The sequence below is a fragment of the Stomoxys calcitrans genome, chromosome 4 (assembly GCF_963082655.1).
Source record: "Stomoxys calcitrans chromosome 4, idStoCalc2.1, whole genome shotgun sequence".
In the NCBI taxonomy this organism is placed as follows: domain Eukaryota; kingdom Metazoa; phylum Arthropoda; class Insecta; order Diptera; family Muscidae; genus Stomoxys; species Stomoxys calcitrans.
The window spans coordinates 60,674,452-60,695,486 of NC_081555.1; the positions used below are offsets into that span (position 1 = coordinate 60,674,452).

The following is a 21,035-nucleotide window of genomic DNA, read 5'->3' on the forward strand; positions in this document are numbered from 1 at the left end:
CACTAGGACACGCTGCCACAAGCGAGTCATTCCAGACCTTCGTAAACCGCTTGAACATTATGTTTATATGTTCCGCAGTTTCCACCTCCTTTTCTGGTCTAGAAGGGACGTGTAGAATTTGTACCGAAATTTATCCCAATCCGCCTTTCTTCTGCTTAGCCGAGGCACCACTTCTGCAGTATTTACTCCATATTTGGAGATGTGCATTAGCATAACTTCCTACAATGAAGCTCTTTTCCCTGCAGAAGCGGCTTTGAACAGCAACTTGAGTCTTGAAGGCGGCATCACTGAATCATGTGCCAAATATTGGAAATCCTGTCAGTTATGAGACCTATTTATTTGAAAGCTGGCTACTACTAAATCTTCAGTGCTAAGCGACGGAAGAAGAAAAAACATTTAGACTACTCTTTGCAAGAAAACAGGCTCTGTGTCTCTTATTTCCGGTACCTGTGAGTAGTTTAAATCCCGAAGTTCTTAGTCCAAGAACCATTCCTCCACACACCCATGGTTCCTGGATAAGAACCACGTCAAATCCCCTTGCCATCAGGAGGACCGTTAGTGCCTTACAATGGTGGAGACAATCTGTAGAAACCGGACCATAGTCAGGTTCAGAACATCCACCACTGTTACGTTAGCCTCGTCTTCTGATTCTGCCAGGAGTTCATCTTCGCAAGTTTCGTAAGATGTTGTCATGATGAGCTTCAGTACGCATCCAGGGGCAGGTGAGAAAGCAGTGGAACCACTATTCCTCAAGACACTGGACACTTGCGGTGTGGACGATTCCTCCTTAGATGCTACACTAGCTGCTGATATCGAAGTACTTATTGAGTTTCATCCTTCCCTGCTGGCGCACACCTTGATTCCAACCGGATGACCCACCCACACAATGTTTTTCGGGTCCCGTTTCGATACCATCCACTCTTGTCTCGATTGTGGTAGAAGGATTCTCAGTCTCCTGCCATTCGCCAGACTTGGGCGATAGTTCAGGCAAGTGTTCGACAACAACTGCTGAGTCGTTTACCCCACCCATGCCTAAAATAAACTAGGGCGAACAACAGTAAGATGGGTCCAAGAACCTTTGCTAATGTCGCTAGGGACAGTTTGGTGATGGCGTTTGTCGACAAGGGAGAAGAACAGGGCTGCATACCTACGAATAATTGGAGTGGGATAGTCAATGGACTGTCATCAGTATACTCCTATACCCTTTCCTGGGGATTTCCTGGGTCTCCTACGGATTCAACAAGTTGAAACTGAAGGTCTATAGAAGTGATCGGATTGGGGAATCAGGAGACGACTCAGCAGTTGTTGCTGAACACTTGTCTGATATGGGGAAGTTCGGATGTCAACGAAAGGGGTGAGCTGCTTATTAAATATATTATAAGTTGCAATCTAGCGATTTGTAATTAAGGGAATAAATCCACATTTATCACCAGGAACAGGCACGAGGTACTAGATATTACTTTTGTATCAGAAGATTTGAATGGAAGAATATGCGATTGGGAAGTGTCGGGTGACCACAGTTTCTCTGATCATCGTTATATTAGATTCAGCCTTGGAGAAAATACGGAAGTAGAGGTCCCTCGGCGAGAAAGGCGGATTGGGATAAATTTCGGCACAAATTCTGCACGTCTATCCCTTCTAGACCAGAAAATGAAATGGAAACTATGGAGGATATAGACATAGTGGTCAAGCGGATCACGAAGGCCCTGAATGACTCCCTTGTGTCAGCATGCCCTAGTGCAAAGCCAAGGGGCATGGTGCACCCCAGAGCGACCGCCATGTTGGACCCCAGAGCTGGCTAGTCTAAGGAAGGGCTGCAGAAAACTCTTCAACAGAGGAAGAGCCACAAGAGCAGGTCATGATTGGGACATCTATAAGGCTGAGCTAAGATAATATAAGGGCGAGCTGAGAAAGGCTCAGAACAAATCCTGGCTAGAATTCTGAAGCTCCGTGGAGGATACATCTGAGGCCTCTAGGCTAAGGAAAATTCCGTCCTTGAGAACTATAAAGTTGGGTTATATTCAGAAGTCAAAGAATATATGGACAATGTCAATTACTCGTTGATATACATTTCCCGGAAAATTCTTCAACGGACAAAGTGGCGCCAGAAGAGGTTGTCACTGGTATGCATTCGTCGGAGGCTGTTATGGAAATTGTGTCTGAACCGAAAACCCTTTGGACGATAAAAATTGTCGACTCCTTTCAGTCGCCAGAATGTTATATATACCAGTGGGATGGAGGGACACGAAGGTCATTTTCATTCCGTAAGCAGGAAAACCCTACCACACGAAGGCGAAAGGTTTTCGATCTATTAGTCTGATATCCTTTATGCTGCAGACTCATGAGAGGTTAATAGAAACATATCTCAGCGCAAAGATCCCTGGAGTACAGTAAAGGCAAATCCACTGAAACAGCCCTTCACGACCTAGCCGTCTACATAAAGAGTTCTCTTGCTGTCAAGGAATATACAATAGTAGCATTTCTAGACATTGAAGTTGCTTTCTATAATGTAAAACCTATGCCAAATGATGAAGGAGTTGGAGTTTCAGGCATCAACTCTACCGTAAGAAAGTTTATTAATAACTTACTTACTACAAGATGCATTACTGCAGGCTTGAGATCTGTGGATCTAAAAAGATGGGTCAGCAGAGGAACTCCTCAAGGAGGTGTACTGTCTCCCTTACTTTGAAGAAAAAGGCGTAAAAGTAGTCGCGTATGCTGACGACGTGGCAATTGCGGTTTGGGGGAAAGTTTCCCAGCACTATTAGAGATATACTACGTGCAACAGCAAAGAGGGCTACCAAAAGTGGTCTAGGAATAAATCCGTGCAAGACAGAAGTAGTTGTTTTCATTTGTTTTCAGGATATACAAGTTGCCTACAGTGGAACCTGACTCCTTGGGTGGAGAATGTTCCATTTACGCAAAATACCTGGGTGTTTTGCTGGACAGGAAATTGAACTTCAAATCCAACATTTTGGAAAGGGCAAGAAATGCCTTGCCCTATACACCTGCAAGAGAGCCATTGGCAAAAGTTGGGGGTTTAGACCGCGTGTCATGCATTGGGTATATACTGCAGTTGTCAGACCTATAATTCCATATAGTGTTAGGTCTGATGGACGGCGTTTCAAAAGTCCACCTACTGTTCAATTATTAACCGAATCCAAATAAGGGTTTTTATGTGCATCACAGCCGCACTAAGGACGCACTAAGGATGGTGGCATCTGATGCACTGAATTTAATGCTAAATCTTTTGCCTCTGGCTACCCAAATTGCAGCGACCACTGCCGTGAGGTTAAGGGAGCTTCCTCATTGGTCATGTGGCCGCCACGGACACTGTGTTATACTTGATACAATATCCGATGTCCCAGGCAGTGTGGATTACACCCTAGCTGAGCTGCTTTTTGATAAAAATTACTGTCCCACTATTCCTGATAGAACCGATTGGAACTATGATATCCCTCAACGAGATGGCTGAACAGTTCAAAATTCACCTGTTCTGGGTGCCGGACCACAGAAAAATTCCAGGGAATTGTAGGAACACCCTACACATTCCAGGGATACAGGAGTCTGAAGGTATGCCTCTAGCGTCATGTAAGCTAATTTTTCAAACCTTCCGCGAAGGAAAACAAATGTTAGATGGTCACAAATAGGGGGCTGTGAGCATTCCAAAACTTTGTGGCCTAATATAGACTTGCTTTCTGCCCTCTGTCATTAGCTAGAACAGAAGTCTCTGTCATTGTGTCCGTCATGACAGATCACTGTCTAATCGGAAAACATGCTGACAGCAACGACTTTTGAAGAGGCTGTGAAGACATCGAAGAAGAAGAGACTATAGAACCCCTTCTGTGTGTGTGTACCGTGCCACAGAAATATCCCAGGGAATTCTAGAGCAGACGAGCTTGACACTGCAATCTGAGGGTATGGCTCTAGCGACATGTAAGCTAAGTTTTCAGGACCAGGCCCGAAGGGAGGCTGTGAGCATTCCAAAACTATGTGGCCAAACCTAGATTTGAAGATACCGCTTTGCTGTCATTGGCTAGAACAGAGGTTTCAGTCATTGTGTCCGTCATGGCAGGTCACTGTCTAATCGGAAACATGCTGACGGACTGAAGGTTGCCAGCAACGACTTTTGCAGAAGCTGTGAGGACATCGAAGAAGAAGAGACTTATTTAGCGGATGTGAAAATTCACAAGTTATTGGGCTTTTTAAAGCGATCTGGAAGGTGCAAAGGTAAGAACTAGAAGGCATCTTCCTTCTTCTGTTCCTGTGGTATCACAATGGACGAAAACGTCTAAGTGAGTCTGATGGCAGACTGTCACTTAAACCTAACCTAAGCCGACTTGGTGATACCTATTATACATCCAGTGCCGACCTAAAGGATGCTTTCAGACAGATACCCCTTGAACAATCCAGAGCCAGGGAGGCGACTTTACCATTTTACCGTCATGCTTTTTGGGTTGTGTATGGTTATTAGACAAAGTGGTTGCTGATGTTTTGGTTCTCAAACTTAGGTTATATAATGGTACGCGTTTAACATACTTAGTCGCTATCAGCTTCACTCAGGGAACTTAGAATTATTGCGTCGCCCCCGAAATATTGCGCTGAAGAACAAAGACAAGCATGATAATAAAAGGGGCCAGGCGGGCTGAAGAAGTTCCCTCCAATCTGAAATTTCAAGCCCCTATTGCAATCAAAAATGGCGAAAGGACTACATGCCTGAAAATAATTTAGACAGGAAAAAAGGTGTTTGTTTAGGATTGTCCTAAACTTTTTCGTCGACTGTAGTCCTATTTTGAATTTCAGCACTGTAGCTTGCGGACCAACCATCATATGAACATACACACACGCACATATGCGTGTAAAGATAAATTGTATAAAACATAAAAGTGTAAATTTTCTTAAAAAAAAGTGAAAGTTGTAAATTTGACTATCTAACTAATACTAAAATTGCACATTACCCTTGAAAATACCTACCTGTGTAACAAATACTTACCACCTAGAAAAAAGATCTTGCTATATACATACTTACCCAAAATGTGACTTAACCCAAAAGAGACTTACAGCTTTAAATTGTGTAAAAGTTAAATCTACCTACTATCTAAAGATATACTTACCTGCATTTAAACCTTGAAATTGAGAATATTTGAAAACCTAAAGCTTTCCTTAATTGCTATACTTACGTTGAAATTGTGAATATAAAAAGTCTATATACATACCTACATATATACTTAACCTACAATATATTGCACTGTGAAATATACCTAGCAAGAACTAATAAAACAATAATCAAATTTTAATTTAAATTCTGGCTTTTCCATACAAACGGATAAAACAAAGGTCTGCTAATAAACAGTGTTCATTTAATAATACTGAACCAATTCAGGCAGTGACACAATAGGTGAACAACCGTCAACCAACGCGACTTCAAAGTTCTGACATTGCAATTGCTTGTTAGAAGCCCTATCAGTAGTGAGAGCAATAGCTCCTCCCCGTCTAGTAGAGGTCCCCTGTCCCCAATCTTGGTAGCATACTATATGCTCTCATCTTCGTAGCCAACCAACTTAGCCCCCTCTTTTTCAAATTAACTAAAAATCCCACAATTATCCAAGGCCCCAAAAAAGGTTACAAAAACCGTCCTTGAGCTCTAGCTACAATATTCCTATTAGAGCCCTTTGCTAGTGGTACGCTAATTATCATGTCCATCAGCATCGTATGAACTCAATTCAGGAGGAATCCTCGTATCCACCAGAGAGTCATGCATTTTACACATATGATGTGTGGTCCCTGATTATATAATAGAGACAAACATTTATGACGTTTAATTCAATCCCAGCCCCAATGGAATTGAGCTTGAACTATCTTGGTCTTCCGTAGAAGGTTCAGTGCATTGTTGGTAGCTGGTTTACGGCATCTTGATGGTTTTGTGTGGAGCCAATAGGAATTTTGAACAATTTTAAGATTGTTTTTTTTTTTGTTTCACACTCAATAAATTAATAAACTTATTTCTTCTTGCTCTAATTGGTCGAAGCAATTTGCCGAAAATGTTTAATGTCACGGTGAATTAAATTTTCTTCGCCCTGTTTACAAGTTTTGACATATCAAGTTCCGTCCTTTAGCCTACTTTGTCCATGAGCAAATAAGGGTTTAAAAAGTTATCTGCTGTGTTGCCACAAAACTATCGATCGAGATTATGTTTAAAATTTTGATTAACATTTCTAAATTTAAAGAGAAAACTTCTTTGTTGAAGGAATTATGCATGTATTAAGGCGAATTTAATAATGTGGTCTCACGCGAACAGCAGTTAACAGCCGGCCAGTTTTGACGGTATTAAGAATTAATTATTAATTAAGGTATTAGGTATTGTTGTTATCTTCTTTCTCGCATATTCTCTGCTCATTTACGCACACGTATACACACACGCACATAAATTTATATGCGTGTGTTGGCAAAACATCGATCAGAACATTATTAAGATGTTCTGATGAACATCATTAAGATTGTCAAAACCTGTCTGTTGTAAATGTTAACAAATGTAAGTAAAAATGTTTTTCTCTTACAAAGTTTAATTTTTTTTCTATTTATTTCACATCTTTTTAAAATACGGCTTGAAATATTTCAATTTTGTGTATAGATATGAACAAACGCACATTGCGAGCAAGAAAGATAAACGTAAACAATGACAAGTATGACAAATTAATCGAAAATTAAAAAAAAAAATTGCATGTCGACTGATCGCTTGGCCTAATCTTGTTAAGTGAATCCTGGGCTGTGTGCAGATTGATCGCAAAGATGAAGAGAAGATTAAATTAAAATATGACGTTTATTGTGGTGAATAATTTTTGAGTAGCCCAGGTGCTAGCAGGAATCACTAATAGAAAGTTAGAACACTTACGAAAACATAAAGTGGATAGGCCCCATGAACATCATTAAGGATGTCAATTATGTCGATTGAAAATGTTATTAGATAGGAGAAAACGTAAACAAAGAAATAATGTAAAAAGAGAACAAGTTGATATCCTCAATGCCAAAAGCTAAAAAAATTATGTTTGCTGAACGCTTGGCTTAACCTTATTAAGTGAATCCTGAGGTGCTAGAATGATTTTTGACAGAAGCAAAACATATTTTGACGTTTCAAGTTACTAGTTGCAAATAGAAACGCAGGTCTAATAATGGCAGCACAACCAGTGTACCGTAAACAGCTGTCAACGAGTTTTGGTTGTGGATGTTTATTGTCCTGTCCTGTTTCAATGATTTCTAGGTATTTTCTGACAAGTTGTAGCTGGCATGGTGGCGTATGCGCGGCTAGTGCTCGCCGGATGGAGTGGTTCTTGCGCAAGCGGATCAATTATCAGGAACTAAAGTTTTCCATGCCAGGCTTATCTAAAAAAATATATTTGGCCCGAAAAAGAAACGAAATACAATATGTCCAACAAAAAAGAGGAAGCACCACACCTACCTGGTGGAATGCCTTCACGGCTGGTCTCATGGCGATGAATAGCCCTCCCTCTGGACCGAGAGCTCAACCATAGCAACTTTCCAATCTGTTGCTCCTACCTACCTCTTCATCTTATCCCCTCCTTAAGACCAACATGATCTCAGAGAAAAACATGCGTTCCGTTAAACGTTATAAATATTTCTCAAGAACGTATTTACTTGCTATAAAATGTCTTCATTACTAAATTCAATAATTGCAATTCCATTTAGCAGAAAACAATCTATTACCAATCCGGTCATATTAAAAAAACGTTTTTTGGCCTAAGCATGCAAAAATTAGCTTTAAATAAAAATCATTCATATCGGACAAAGGCGTATAAAGCTGAGCATTTAGTGGTTTCAATCGTTTTTGTTCTTTATTTATTTGCGAAAAAAAATAAATAAATAGAGAAAACAATAAGCAGATAAAAAACATGTTTTGGTATGGAAACAAAAACATTTAATTACTGTCAAATTCCGCTCGCAGAACAAATATTAATTTCCGCCACTATTCCGAAAGCTAAATAGAATACCACCCCTAAGTGTTTATCTCCATGAAACTAATGGGATCTGCATTCTCGTCCATTTCAGAGCTCCTGCCGCCAATACTGAAGTTTAGCCCCAATTGGGCTCTTACTCTCCGTTCGTCCGCCTCTTTCCGTCCGTAGATCGTAACGTTTATTGTAAGTATTAGTTGTTTCAAAAATAAAAAAGGGTAAATGGTAAATTAGTTTACTCTTATCCTTTTTTCTTTTTAGGCTATTTCCAATACCAAAAAGGAATACACTCTCTACCTACTCGATCGGAACAAAACCCCCCGTGGAAAATTCCTACCTGCCTAGAGAGGGCAAGGATCGTAAATTAACGAGAAGGGTCTAATAAAAGATGAGCATCGGGAGAAAACTCCCTGCCTTTTTCTTTATAAACTAATTTCTTTGTGCTTTTTCTTTTTAGTTATGGGTTTCCTCTCAAAAGTTCGTGTGATGTATTGGGTATGAGTCGCGAGCAATCACCTGGGGCACTGCGGACTGCCAGTGCCTTTACTGATGTCCCACGATGGTACAGAGGAGGTGAGCCTTTGGGTTACCGATCTGCTGATTTAATTTTTTATGTTTCATTTATTTCTTAATTCAGTTCCGCAATGTGGTTTAGCTTGTAATTCAATTTTGTATTTGCTTGTTTAGCCTTAGGATAAAGTTAGTGTGTAATTCACTTTTGTAGTTCAGCTTTTAACTTTAGCGTGTAATTCAGCCTTTAAACTTGGCATGTAACTCCGATGTTAAACATTAATTTGTATTACAATTTTCAGATTAGCTCCTAATTTAGTTTTAAAATCAGCTGAGTACAATTTTTCCTCGCAAAGTGCACTATCTGTAAACGAGTTTTGGTTGTGTGTGTGAATTAAAGTTAAGAACCACGCCACACACAAACAACGAAAAATGGTGCAAACTAGTAGCATGCACAAAATTACAGTTGCACTAATCACTGATTTTGACAGATATTGTGGGCAACTGCAAACAATATCTTGTTGGGTCTAATTCAATTTGCGTGCGGCCAAGATATATTCATTAACAGGTAGCGGCAGTTGCCCAAAAAAAATAAAAATACTGAGTGCACTATCTGTCGAAATCAGTGATTGGTGTAACTCTGATTTTGAGTATGCTACTAGGTCGCGCACAACTTTCAACTTTCACAACTTTAGCAATTTGTAGCCATAAAAAATCAGCTTTTGAACACATTTGTTGATTATGTCATACAAAAATAAGATACCAGTGTGATAGCAAAAACGATGAATCGTATGTAAATTGGCAATTTTGACACATAAAATGAAATACCAATAATACATAAAAAGTGATCTCTCATAATACAAGAACATGTAGTGTAATAGAGCCTTTAAGGTACCATCACACTACATGTTCTTGCTTTATGAGATGTCAAATTTTGCTGCTGTTAAAGTTGCACGCATAGTGTGATACGAATAAAAATAACACAAGAAAATCACTTTTCAAAACACCACTGTTATTTTTTCGATTAGAGCGGTGCTCTATTCCTTCTGAAAAAAAAAACATAAAGAAATCTGCTGTTTTTGTTGTAAGTTGAATGAAAGAAACCCCAAATTAAATTGTTTTCACAACTCAACAACTTGTAGCTATAAAGAATCATCTTTTGCTCTAATTTTTAGGTTATGTCGTACAAAAATAACATGCAAGTGTAATATCAAAAATGGTGAATCGAATGTAAATTGACAATTTTGACACACATAATGAAATACCAATGATACATAAAAAATGGCATGTCATAAGATAATAACATGTAGTGTGATAGAGCCTTTACAGACACATATTTATTTGTTTATGGTTTATAGATGATTTTGTTAAATATTGGGTTGCCCAAAAAGTAATTGTCGGTAATATAGTAGTAATATAGTCGGCATTGACAAATTTTTTTCAACGGCTTGTGATTCTGTAATTGCATTCTTTCTTCTGTCAGTTATCAGCTGTTACTTTTAGCTTGCTTTAGAAAAAAAGTGCGCGAAATTTTGTTTACATATATTTGTTTGGCGTCAATTTTAATATGGGTACCACATGTATTGAAAGAAATTCATTTAACAAACCGAATCAACGCTTGTGATATGCACATTAAACGCAGTGAATTCGATCCGTTTTAAAAACGAATCATAACTGGATATGAAAAATGGATTGTTCACAACACCATTAGTCGAAAACGATCATGGTCCAAGCATGGTGAACCAGCTCAAACCACTTCAAAGGCTGATATCCACCAAAAGAAGGTTATGCTGTCTGTTTGGTGGGATTGGAAGGGTGTGGTATATTTTGAGCTGCTTCCAAGGAACCAAACGATTGATGCGGATGTTTACTGTCAACAATTGGACAAATTGAATACAGCCATCAAGGAGAAGCGACCAGAATTGGTCAATCGTAAAGGCAACCCAATATATTGGGTTGCCCAAAAAGTAATTGCGGATTTTTTAAAAGAAAGTAAATGCATTTTTAATAAAACTTAGAATGAATTTTAATCAAATAAACTTTTTTTACACTTTTTTTCTAAAGCAGGCTAAAAGTAACAGCTGATAACTGACAGAAGAAAGAATGCAATTACAGAGTCATAAGGTGTGATAAAATTTTTCAACGCCGACTATATGAAAAATTACTTTTTGGGCAACCAATATTATATTTTCACATTGTCATTATTTTAGGTTAGGTTTAAGTGGCAGTCAGCCATCAGACTCACTTAGACGTTTTCGTCTATTGTTATACCACAGGAACAGAAGAAGGAAGATGCCTTCTAGTTCTTACCTTTGCACCATCCAGATCGCTTTAAAAAGCCCAATAACTTGCGAATTTTCACATCCGATAAATAAGACAGGTTCTCAAAGAGATGAGAACCTAAAGTGGAACTCCATCTAACTGCTGGTGCGGGACACACTAAGAAGGGGTTCTATTATCTCTTCTTATTCGATGTCCTCACAGCTTCTGCAAAAGTCGTTGCTGGCAGTCGTTGCTTCAGTCCGTCAGCGTGTTTTCCGATTAGACAGTGATCTACCATGACGGACACTATGACTGAAACCTCTGTTCTAGCCAATGACAGCAAAGCGGTATCCCTCTTCAAATATAGATTAGGCCACATAGTTTTGGAATGGTCACAGCCTCCTCTTTGTGACCATCATTCGTTGCCCTTCGGGCCTGGTCCTGAAAACTTAGCTTACATGTCGCTAGAGCCATACCCACAGATTCCAGTGTCAAGCTCGTCTGCTTTAGAATTCTCTGGGATATTTCTGTGGCTCGGCACCCAGAACAGGTGAATTTTGAACTGTTCAGCCATCTCGTTGAGAGATCTGCGACAGTCGAGGGCGGTTTTTTGTTCATAAATACTTTCTCCAGGGATTTAATGGCTGCCTGGCTGTCTGAGAAGATATTTATGCCAATAGTCGTAATGACATTATATCTTAGCCATTCCACCACTTCCTTAATTGCAAGGACCTCTGTCTGATACACACTGCAGTAGTCGAGTAACATTTTCGATATGACCAGTTGTCGTTTAGTTGTCCTGGTCGTTTAGTTTGGAACCATCCGTCTATGTAACTTCTGTTACCACGGATATCGTAGTTCCAACCGGTTGTACAGTATTTTTGTTTATCAAAAAGCGGCTCAGGTAGGGTGTAAACCACATTGCCTGGAACATCGGATATTGTATCAAGCATAACACAGTGTCCGTATCCGCCACATGACCAATAAGAAAGCTCCCTTAACCTCACGGCAGTGGTCGTGAGGTTTAATGCTGCATCCAGAGGCATAAGATGCAGCATTAAATTCAGTGCATTAGATGGTGTCATCTTCAGTGCGGCTGTGATGCACAAACAAGCCATCCTTTGGATCCGGTTAAGTATTGAGCAGTAGGTTGATTTTTAAAGCGCCGTCCACCAGACCACAACACCATATGAGATTATAGGTTTGACAACTGTAGTTTTTACCCAATGCATGACACGCGGTCTACATCCCCAACTTTTGCCTATGGCTCTCTAGCATGCCGTAATGCATCTTTTAGTAAATAAGTTATTAATAAACTTTCTTACGGTAGATTTGATACCTAGAAACTCCAACTCCTTCATGATTGACGTCGGTTTTACATCATTCTTACATTGAAACACCTTCAATGTCAAGAAATACTAACATTGCATATTCCTTGACAGCGAGAGAACGCTCTATGTAGCCGACTACGTCGTGGAGGGCTTTTTCAGTGGATTTGCCTTTACTATATGCATGCTGCTGCCGCGACAGGCGATCTCCAGGGATCTTTGCCCTAAGATATGTTTCTATCAACCTCTCAAGAGTCTTTAGCATAAAGGATGACAGACTAATATTACGAAAATCTTACACCTTCGTGTGGTAGGATTTTCCTGCTGTTGGAATGAAAATGACCTTCGTGTCCCTCCATCCCACAGGTATATATGACATTCTGCTACAAGCAGAGTATATCTCCCTAAACCAGGGAACCAGTCTATCAGACACAGCATTTAATTCAACCGGTGATACATCATCAGGGCCTGGCTACTTAAAGGAGTCGAAACTTCTTATCGCCCAAAGGATATTCGGCTCAGACACAATTTCCCGAATGGCCTCCGACGAATGCATAATAGTGACAACCTCTTCTGACGCCACTTTTTCCATTGGAGAATTTCCCAGGAAATGTGTATCAACGAGTAGTTCTAGTGTTTCCTCACTAGGCATGGTCCATCCATTCTCTGACTTCTGGATATACCCCACCATAATAGGTCTCGTGGACAGAATCTTCCTTAGCCAAGAGCCCTCAGATGTATCCTCCGCGGAGCTGCAGAATTCTAGCCAGGATTTTTTCTGAGCCTTTCTAAGCTCGCCATTATATTTTCTTAGCTCAGACTTATAGATGTCCCAATCGTGTGGTGCTCTTGTGGAAGAGTTTGCTGCAGCCCTTCCTTAGACCAACCACCTTTGGGGTCCACCATGGTGGTCGCTGTTTGCCCCTTGACACTAGGGCATGCTGACACAAGTGAGTCATTCAGGGCCTTCGTGATCCGTTTGACCACTATGTCTCCGTAGTTTCCACTTCCTTTTCTAGTCTAGAAGGGATAGTGGTGCAGAATTTGTGCAGAAATGTATCCCAATCCGCGTTTCTTAGTTTATCCGAGGGACCACTACTTCCGTATTTTCTCCAAGGGTAAAACTAATATAACGTTGATCAGATAAGCTGAGGTCATCCAACACTTCCCAGTCGCATATTCTTCCACTTATATCTTCCGGTACAAAGGTAATATCTATTACCTTCTGCCTATTCCTGGTAAGCAGCTCACCCCTTTCGTTGACATCCGAACTTTCCCATATCTGGTGATGTGCATTAGCATCACATCCCAGCAAGGCTTTTCTTCCCTACAGAAGCAGCTTTGAATCGTGTGCCATATATAGGGAAGCCAGCCAGTAATGAGACTTGTTTATTTCATAGCTGGCTACTACTAAATCTTCAGTGCTTAGCGACGGAAGAAGAAAAACATTTCGACTGCCCTTTGCAAGAGAAGAGGCTCTGTGTCTCATATTCCCCGGATCCTTAAGAAATTTAAATCCCGGAATTCTTAGTCCACGTACAATTCCTCCACACACTCATGGTTCCTGGAAAAGAACAACGTCAAATCCCCCTGCCATCAGGAGAACCTTTAGTGCCGCCGAAGCGGCTTTACTGTGGTGGAGATTTATCTGTAGAAACCGGACCATAGTCAGGATTCAGAACTTCCACCACTGTTGTGTTACCCTCGTCTTCTGACTCCACCAGGACTTCATCCTCACAAGATTCGTTAGAACTTGTCATGATGAGCCTCCGTACGTATCCAGGGGCACGTGAGAAAGCTGTGGAACCACTCTTCCTCAGGATACTGGGCACTTGCGGTGTGGACGATTTTTCCTTAGATTCATCGCTAACTGCTTCTGTCGAAGTACTTATTGAGTTCTTGCTTCCTCGCAGGTCTTGTCGGGTCCCATTTCGATGTCATCCCTCCTATCTCGATTGTGGCAGGGAGATTTTCCGCCTCCTGCAATCCGCCAGACTTTAGCAATATGGTCTATAGTTCCTCAGGCAAGTGTTCAGCAACAACTGCTGAGTTGTCTCCTGATTCCCCAACCCCACCGCTTCTATAGACCTTCAGTTTCAACTTGTTGAATCCGTAAGATACAACCCCTTCAGACTTGTTGAGGTCTGCGTGACAGCCGGAGTTAAGTACGAATACTGTATGTCTCCGGTCACCATCAGCCTCATCCAATCTACCAGTCTTTCTGCCGTTGGTTGAAATATTGGGATTACATTCCCTTAGTTTTCCAATTATCGATTCAGGATCTGAGGGAATCCTTGGTATCCATGTACGCGCCATTGGTCGAGAAGGAATATCTCCCTTCTCGACTTAATCTAGTGCAGGCCTGGCCAGATCTCACCAAACTTTTTTAGCGCACAACAATACTTTTCAATTGAGCGTTGATCGCCGAAGGCAATTAGTTTGTATCGGCCTCGATTACAGCATGCATCATCACAAACTGCATCATCACAAACTGCATCATCACAAACATACATAAAATCAGCGTTACACTCATCACTGATTTTGACAGACAGTTGTTGGGCAACTGCCACAACCTGTAAATAAATATATCTTGTTTACTATCGTCATCAGCATTAGTCCAAATAGACCTTTATCTGCGAATAATGTCCAATTGTTTGTTTTTATTGCATATTTATTTAATTAATAATTTTCAATAAATTTTATTTAATTGAAATGGTTTGGCTTGTTTTTGGTCAGGCAGAAATTTGAAAAATTTTTGTATTGAGAAATTTAGCTTGGAGCAGAAAAATGTGATTTTTTTCTCACCAGTGTAAAAAAACACCCTGTACGTCATTTTTATTGGCCTTTTAGACGGCACATTATGATCGTACTCATCGTGTGTACATGTTGATTACAGCTTTTGCCAAAAACGGTACATCTATTATTCTTTTATTTAATTTTTTATACTTTACTTCTCATTTTATAACTTTATTTGCACATAACGTGTATTTCAAAATCTGTCAATTAATGATTACACATTTCTTTGTAAACGGCAATCGATAGACGCCATTAAACGAAAAAAAAAATCAAATGATTTTGAATTTTCAGCCATTACTGATGGTTATGTGTACGTATGACGCATACACCATTTAAGATGTTTGTCAAAATTGTCATTTTACATACCATTCATCATTTTTGCTATCACACCTGCATCTTACTTTCGTATGACATAACCTATAAATGTGAGCAAATCTTATTATTTTATGCGTAAAAATTGATAAAAAATGTGAGAAAGCTGTTTAAATTGTACATTTGTGAAAACAATTTAATTTGTGGTTGCTTTAATTCGACAGACAATAAAAACCGCTGATTTCTTATGTTTTTGTCAGAAGGAATAGAGCACGCTCTAATCGCAAAAAAGTTACATGTGCTATTTTGAAAAGTTATTTTCATATAATAGTTTCGTTTGTATCACACGACATGTACAACTTAACAGATGCTAAATGTCTTATGTCAAGTCAAAGTTATCACATATTATATCGTTTGATACAAATGAAACTAACATTTGAGAGTCTATATTCAAAATTGCATAACTAATTTTTTGGTTTAGAGCTTGCTCTATTCCTCTTTTATGAACAGTTATTGTTGTCATGAAAGCCACCTTAAATTAAATTGTTTCACAAATTTATGATTTAACCTTTTTCACAACTTTTACACAAAAAATCAATTTGCTCACATTTTTGGGGTATGCTAAACGAAAATGACACAGGTGTCATAGCAAATATGATGAATTGTATGTAAATTGACAAATTTTGAAAAGCATTTTAAATTACATGTGAATACAACAAGTGGCATTTCATAAGACAACTACATGCCGTGTAATAGCGGCTTAACAGCGAGCCGCTGCTTGTAGGATTACACCTACAAATCAGTGTCAGCACATGATTCCTAAATATCAGTGCATATACATGTATGTATGTACATACCCAGTGGCGGAATTCACATCCTTAGAAGGCCTCTTTTCATGTTTATCTAGACGTGTCAGAGGCCTGCTTAGCACATTGCACCTTCCTTTCCATTTTACATAGCGTCCACCTATGACGCCGAACGCCTGGGTTCAAATCTAGGCGTATATTTATTCCCTGGCTATCTTTGTGAGGTATGCTGGAATGCTGAAACTTCTCTACCACATGGAGTCGCTATATGATGCGCCATTCGGACTCAGCATAAAAAGGAGGCCTCTCATCATTGAGCTTAAACTTCATTCGGATTGCACACAGGAGTATTGCCTGTTTCATGGGCAAATTAGTAGCCAGGAAATCAGGCCTTATTGATGATTTCCATAGAAAGGGAATTAATTAAATTTAAAACAAATTATTTTCAATTTAATTAATTAATTAACTATTTTAGTCTCCCATTTCTCTGAAAAATATTTTTATTGGCGAAAGTTCTTCAGCGAAGACATATTTTTTATTGCAAGCTTAAATTATGTCGTTCGCCAAGTCTTATATTGGTTTAACTATAACAGAAATTAAAAACATTAATAAAAACTAAATGAAGAAAAGAAAGAAAACAATGCCTTACGGCATTACGAACGGAACAAATTGCTATTTAAGGCATTAAACACGCCAGAATTCGACAATCACATTCCTCATTCCGCCGTTGGGTACATATGCATATACAAATCAAATACCTGTTTATGGAGGGAATACATTGAAATATTGTGTACGCTGTTCTTGTCTTCCCTACAATCTACCTGCAACAAATCCTTTCTTGGAATACAAAGCAATTTTTGAAACAGAACAGAAAATACTGAATGGAAATACGTGTCTACCACTTAAACCTAGCGTTTCTGTCGTCGCCACATAGGTAGAGAAAAAAAGAATGCACACAGTCAAAGCCATCGGGATTAGTTGATTTTTGAATTTCGTATGGTACGGTTGTAAGCATGACAACAACATTGTCCTCTCAAGACATGGACATCAGTTCAGATTTAGCCAAAAAAACGTTACAAGATTATGAAGTTATTTCGGTTATTGGCAATGGTGCTTTTGGAACTTGTTTTAAAGTTCGCAACAAGGAAACAGGCGGTTTATATGTTTGGAAAGGTATAGACTATGATGAGTTAAGCGAGTCCCATAAGGAATCGCTAATTTCAGAAACATGTATGCTGCAGCAGCTCCAACATCCCAACATTGTACAATACTATCATCATTTGATTAATCATGAGGCAAAGTCTATTTTCATCGTAATGGAATACTGCGAAGGTGGAGATTTGTCCAAGCTGATAGCCAAGGCAAAGGCGGAAAATAAACGATTCGAGGAACGTTTTATATGGCGTACGCTTTTCCAAATTTGTTGTGCTCTTCAGCTGTGTCACAACAAAATAGAAAATGGTACAATTCTGCATCGAGACATAAAACCAGCTAACATATTCTTAGACATGGAAGGAAATGCTAAGCTAGGTGATTTTGGTTTAGCCCGCATGCTTAGACGAAATGAAGCGTTTGCAGAATCGTTTGTTGGTACGCCCTACTATATGAGCCCTGAAATTGTAAAGGGTTCCAAATACGATCGTAAATCCGACGTTTGGGCCTTGGGCTGCTTGATTTATGAAATGTGTGCTCTCCGTCCACCTTTCAAAGGAAAAGAATTTCCTCAACTTTCCGCTAATATTTCAAACGGTAAATTCACCAATATTCCCAAAATTTATTCGAAAGATCTCCAGGAAATAATTGCGTGCATGCTAGAAGTTGAACACGAACAAAGGTCCAGCATTGAGGAAATTACTAGGCATCGGACACTAGTGCGTAACATCAACGATTTGGGCAAAAAATTTCCTCGCCTAATTGACATAGAGAATGTTGAGCATAATTTACATGTGGTAACTGAAGGTCGGTGTAATTTGGAGTGCAGCCCACTACGAGACTTCTCCAGTACTACGTTTTCGGAGCAAAACAGTTTTCATGAAGGATGCGGCCAAAGAAGTCTTAGTATTACTGGCGTTTTCACACCAGACTTAAGGGCAGAACTTTTTTACTCTGCCAAACAAAGGATTTTCCCAATTAATTTCAAGCTACAAGTGTCCGATCCGGAATTGTATGAAACCATTCGAAGACAAGAGTATGCCACTATAGATGAAACCATAAAACTAGTCACGAAGGAGAGTGATCATGTCAATCGCGATGACAACTCTCCACATTTGAAAACTCGCGATATTTTTGATAGCGTAATTCAAGACCGACTTCATGCACTACGTGCCCAAGAATTTTTGCTGCAACAAAAAGAAGAAACCCTTATCGCAAGAGAGCAACAATTGAATGAGAAAGAAAAACGTTTATTCGCGTACGAGCAACGTTTAGTGGCAAAGTATAAGGCCATTAACGAAGAACAATCTATGAAAATGAATTGCACTACTCGACCACCTAAAAGTCTAACCGAATCCTGCCGCATATCGTTGACAAAATTTGAAGTTAACCCCGGAATGCCACCACCCATACCACCGAGGAAACCTATAAGTCACGATGAAACATATTGTACTATAGAGCTGAACGATAGTTCCTTATTACAGCAACATACGGTGGCCAAATTGGATTTGTCCGCATTGCCAGCCCGAAAAGCCTTTCCCGCTTTGCGCAAAGTCACTTTTCAATCACCCAAAAAATTTATTACCTTCGATATTGATTCCGAAACGAGTAAGGTAACAGCTCCTCCTACTACAAATCAAATGCAGACAAGTGTATCGAGTAAAGGAAGCGACGAATCGACTGAGAGTTCCTCAACAACATCGTCATCAAAACATCGCCGTAAATCGATTCTTTCTCTTTTTGGTTTAAGTCGCAAAAGTAAAGAGGATAACAATCATCCAATGAAAACGCGGACAATTCCATCCAAAGTGCCACCCAACGCTATCCAAGATCGGATAATATCGAGAGAAGAATGTGTTCTTTCCAAATGTCGGACTACAGAATTGACGAAAATTTGGACCAAAGAACACAAAAAAACAGCTTTCGAAATGTTGGCCGCATTGAATGCTTCTGGTCGTTTCGAAGATGGGTCCAACAATGCAAATATTGCTCCCCGTCATAAAATACGTCAATCGGTGCGTGAACGCGGTACTTTACAACGTAATCGTATGCGGCGCTTTCTAATGGCACATAACCAACATCGTGCAATGAGACCACCGGAACAGATTGTTCTTTAAAACGTATTTGGACGAATATGCTAGACTACGTTCTTATAGGAATTAAAATTTGCTCTTGTGATTTGGAAATTATTCCTCACGTTATAATTATAAAAATTTGTTGCACATAGAAATTAATACTGAAATAAATATAATATTGAAAAGTAGAAAATTTAAAACAAGATATTTTTAATGATTACATAGGTTAGTTTGAAAAGAGGGTGCGGATATTAATCCGTTCCATGCCACTATGGACTTACATCTAAACCAGTAATCGGCTTGTTGTGCTCTTTAAATAATAAAAAGTAACTTCGAAAAAGAAAATTTTAGTCAGAAATTCTGTGCTGCTTACAAAATCCCTAATCGTTTTCCATACCGCGCCCCTAAATTGGTTTATGTTTTGTATTGAGTCTACCTAAGTGCCTGTTAGCCGCGAAAAACGGGCAATGGCATAGGTAATGACCCAACGTCTCATTTTTCCCACATGCTGTCACTTGCCGCACCGATCATGCATAAGCGAGCTTGTAGCCCTATGTGTCTTGTTATGATACTGAAAGCTTTACTGACCTCTTACTTACCTCCTTTCAGCAATAGCCTCGTCTTCTCAAAGTATGGATTTTCATCGTCATACCGAGCGTTTCGCTATTTCATGCGCGTTCGTAGTCCACGCTCTTAGCTCTGATTGCGTCGACCCGAAAGCCTTCTAGTTAACCAAGTTTATAGACGGCAGTCCTTTGTCCCTCTCGCATAAGAGTTGCACAAAATGCAAAGAATTTTAAAGGTTTTTGTTTTAAGCGGTGTTGCAAATTTTCCCATGAGCATTCCCTTAAGGAACAGGGTCAAACTTCTCACACAGCCGAGTCCAAACGTCGTACTGAAGTGCGAATCATCTTTGAGGAGAAGAAATTCAAAAATCAACTAATCCCGAGAGCATTGTTGTGTGCATTCTTTTTTCTCTACCTATGTGGCGACGACAGAAACGCTAGGTTTAAGTGGTAGAAACGTATTTCCATCAAAGTCTTTCTGTTCTGTTTCAAAAATTACTTTGTATTCCTCCATAAGAAGGTATTTGATATATATATATAAATATATATGTGGTAGAAACGTATTTCCATCAAAGTCTTTCTGTTCTGTTTCAAAAATTACTTTGTATTCCTCCATAAACAGGTATTTGATATATATATATATATATATATATATATATATGCTTACAGAAACTTACAGAAACGCTAGGTTTAAGTGGTAGAAACGTTTTTCCATCTTTCTGTTTGTTTCAAAAATTACTTTGTATTCCTCCATAAACAGGTATTTGATATATATATATATATGTATATATATATATATATATATATATATATATATATATATATATATATATATATATATATATATATATATATATATATATATACATATATATATATACATATATATATATATCAAATACCTGTTTATGGAGGAATACAAAGTAATTTTTGAAACAAACAGAAAGATGGAAAAACGTTTCTACCACTTAAACCTAGCGTTTCTGTCGTCGCCACATAGGTAGAGAAAAAAGAATGCACACAACAATGCTCTCGGGATTAGTTGATTTTTGAATTTCGTATGGTACGGTTGTAAGCATGACAACAACATTGTCCTCTCAAGACATGGACAACAGTTCAGAGTTAGCCAAAACAAGTAAAAGCGTGCTAAGTTCGGCCGGGCCGAATCTTACATACCCTCCACCATGGATCGCATTTGTCGAGTTATTTTCCCGGCATTTCTTCTTAGGCAAAAAAAAGGATATAAGAAAAGATTTGC

At 39.2% G+C, this 21,035-nt stretch overlaps 2 protein-coding genes across 2 annotated transcripts in view; both read left to right on the forward strand.

The window, feature by feature from the left end:
• The window catches only part of LOC106095763 (uncharacterized), a 30,516-nt gene extending 20,576 nt beyond the window's left edge, over window positions 1–9,940 (forward strand). Inside the window, exons 4-6 of the transcript XR_009398161.1 lie at window positions 8,065–8,156; window positions 8,232–8,543; window positions 8,608–9,940. The gene's annotated coding sequence lies outside the window, so the exon portion shown is untranslated. The remainder of the gene's footprint in view (window positions 1–8,064; window positions 8,157–8,231; window positions 8,544–8,607) is intronic.
• A 6,933-nt stretch (window positions 9,941–16,873) lies between these two features.
• On the forward strand, window positions 16,874–19,353 carry LOC106095752 (serine/threonine-protein kinase Nek2). Its single transcript, XM_013263080.2, has one exon. The coding sequence runs from the start codon at window positions 16,998–17,000 to the stop codon at window positions 19,251–19,253; it is 2,256 nt and encodes a 751-aa protein (XP_013118534.2). The 5' UTR covers window positions 16,874–16,997; the 3' UTR covers window positions 19,254–19,353.
• Window positions 19,354–21,035: the final 1,682 nt, after the last annotated feature.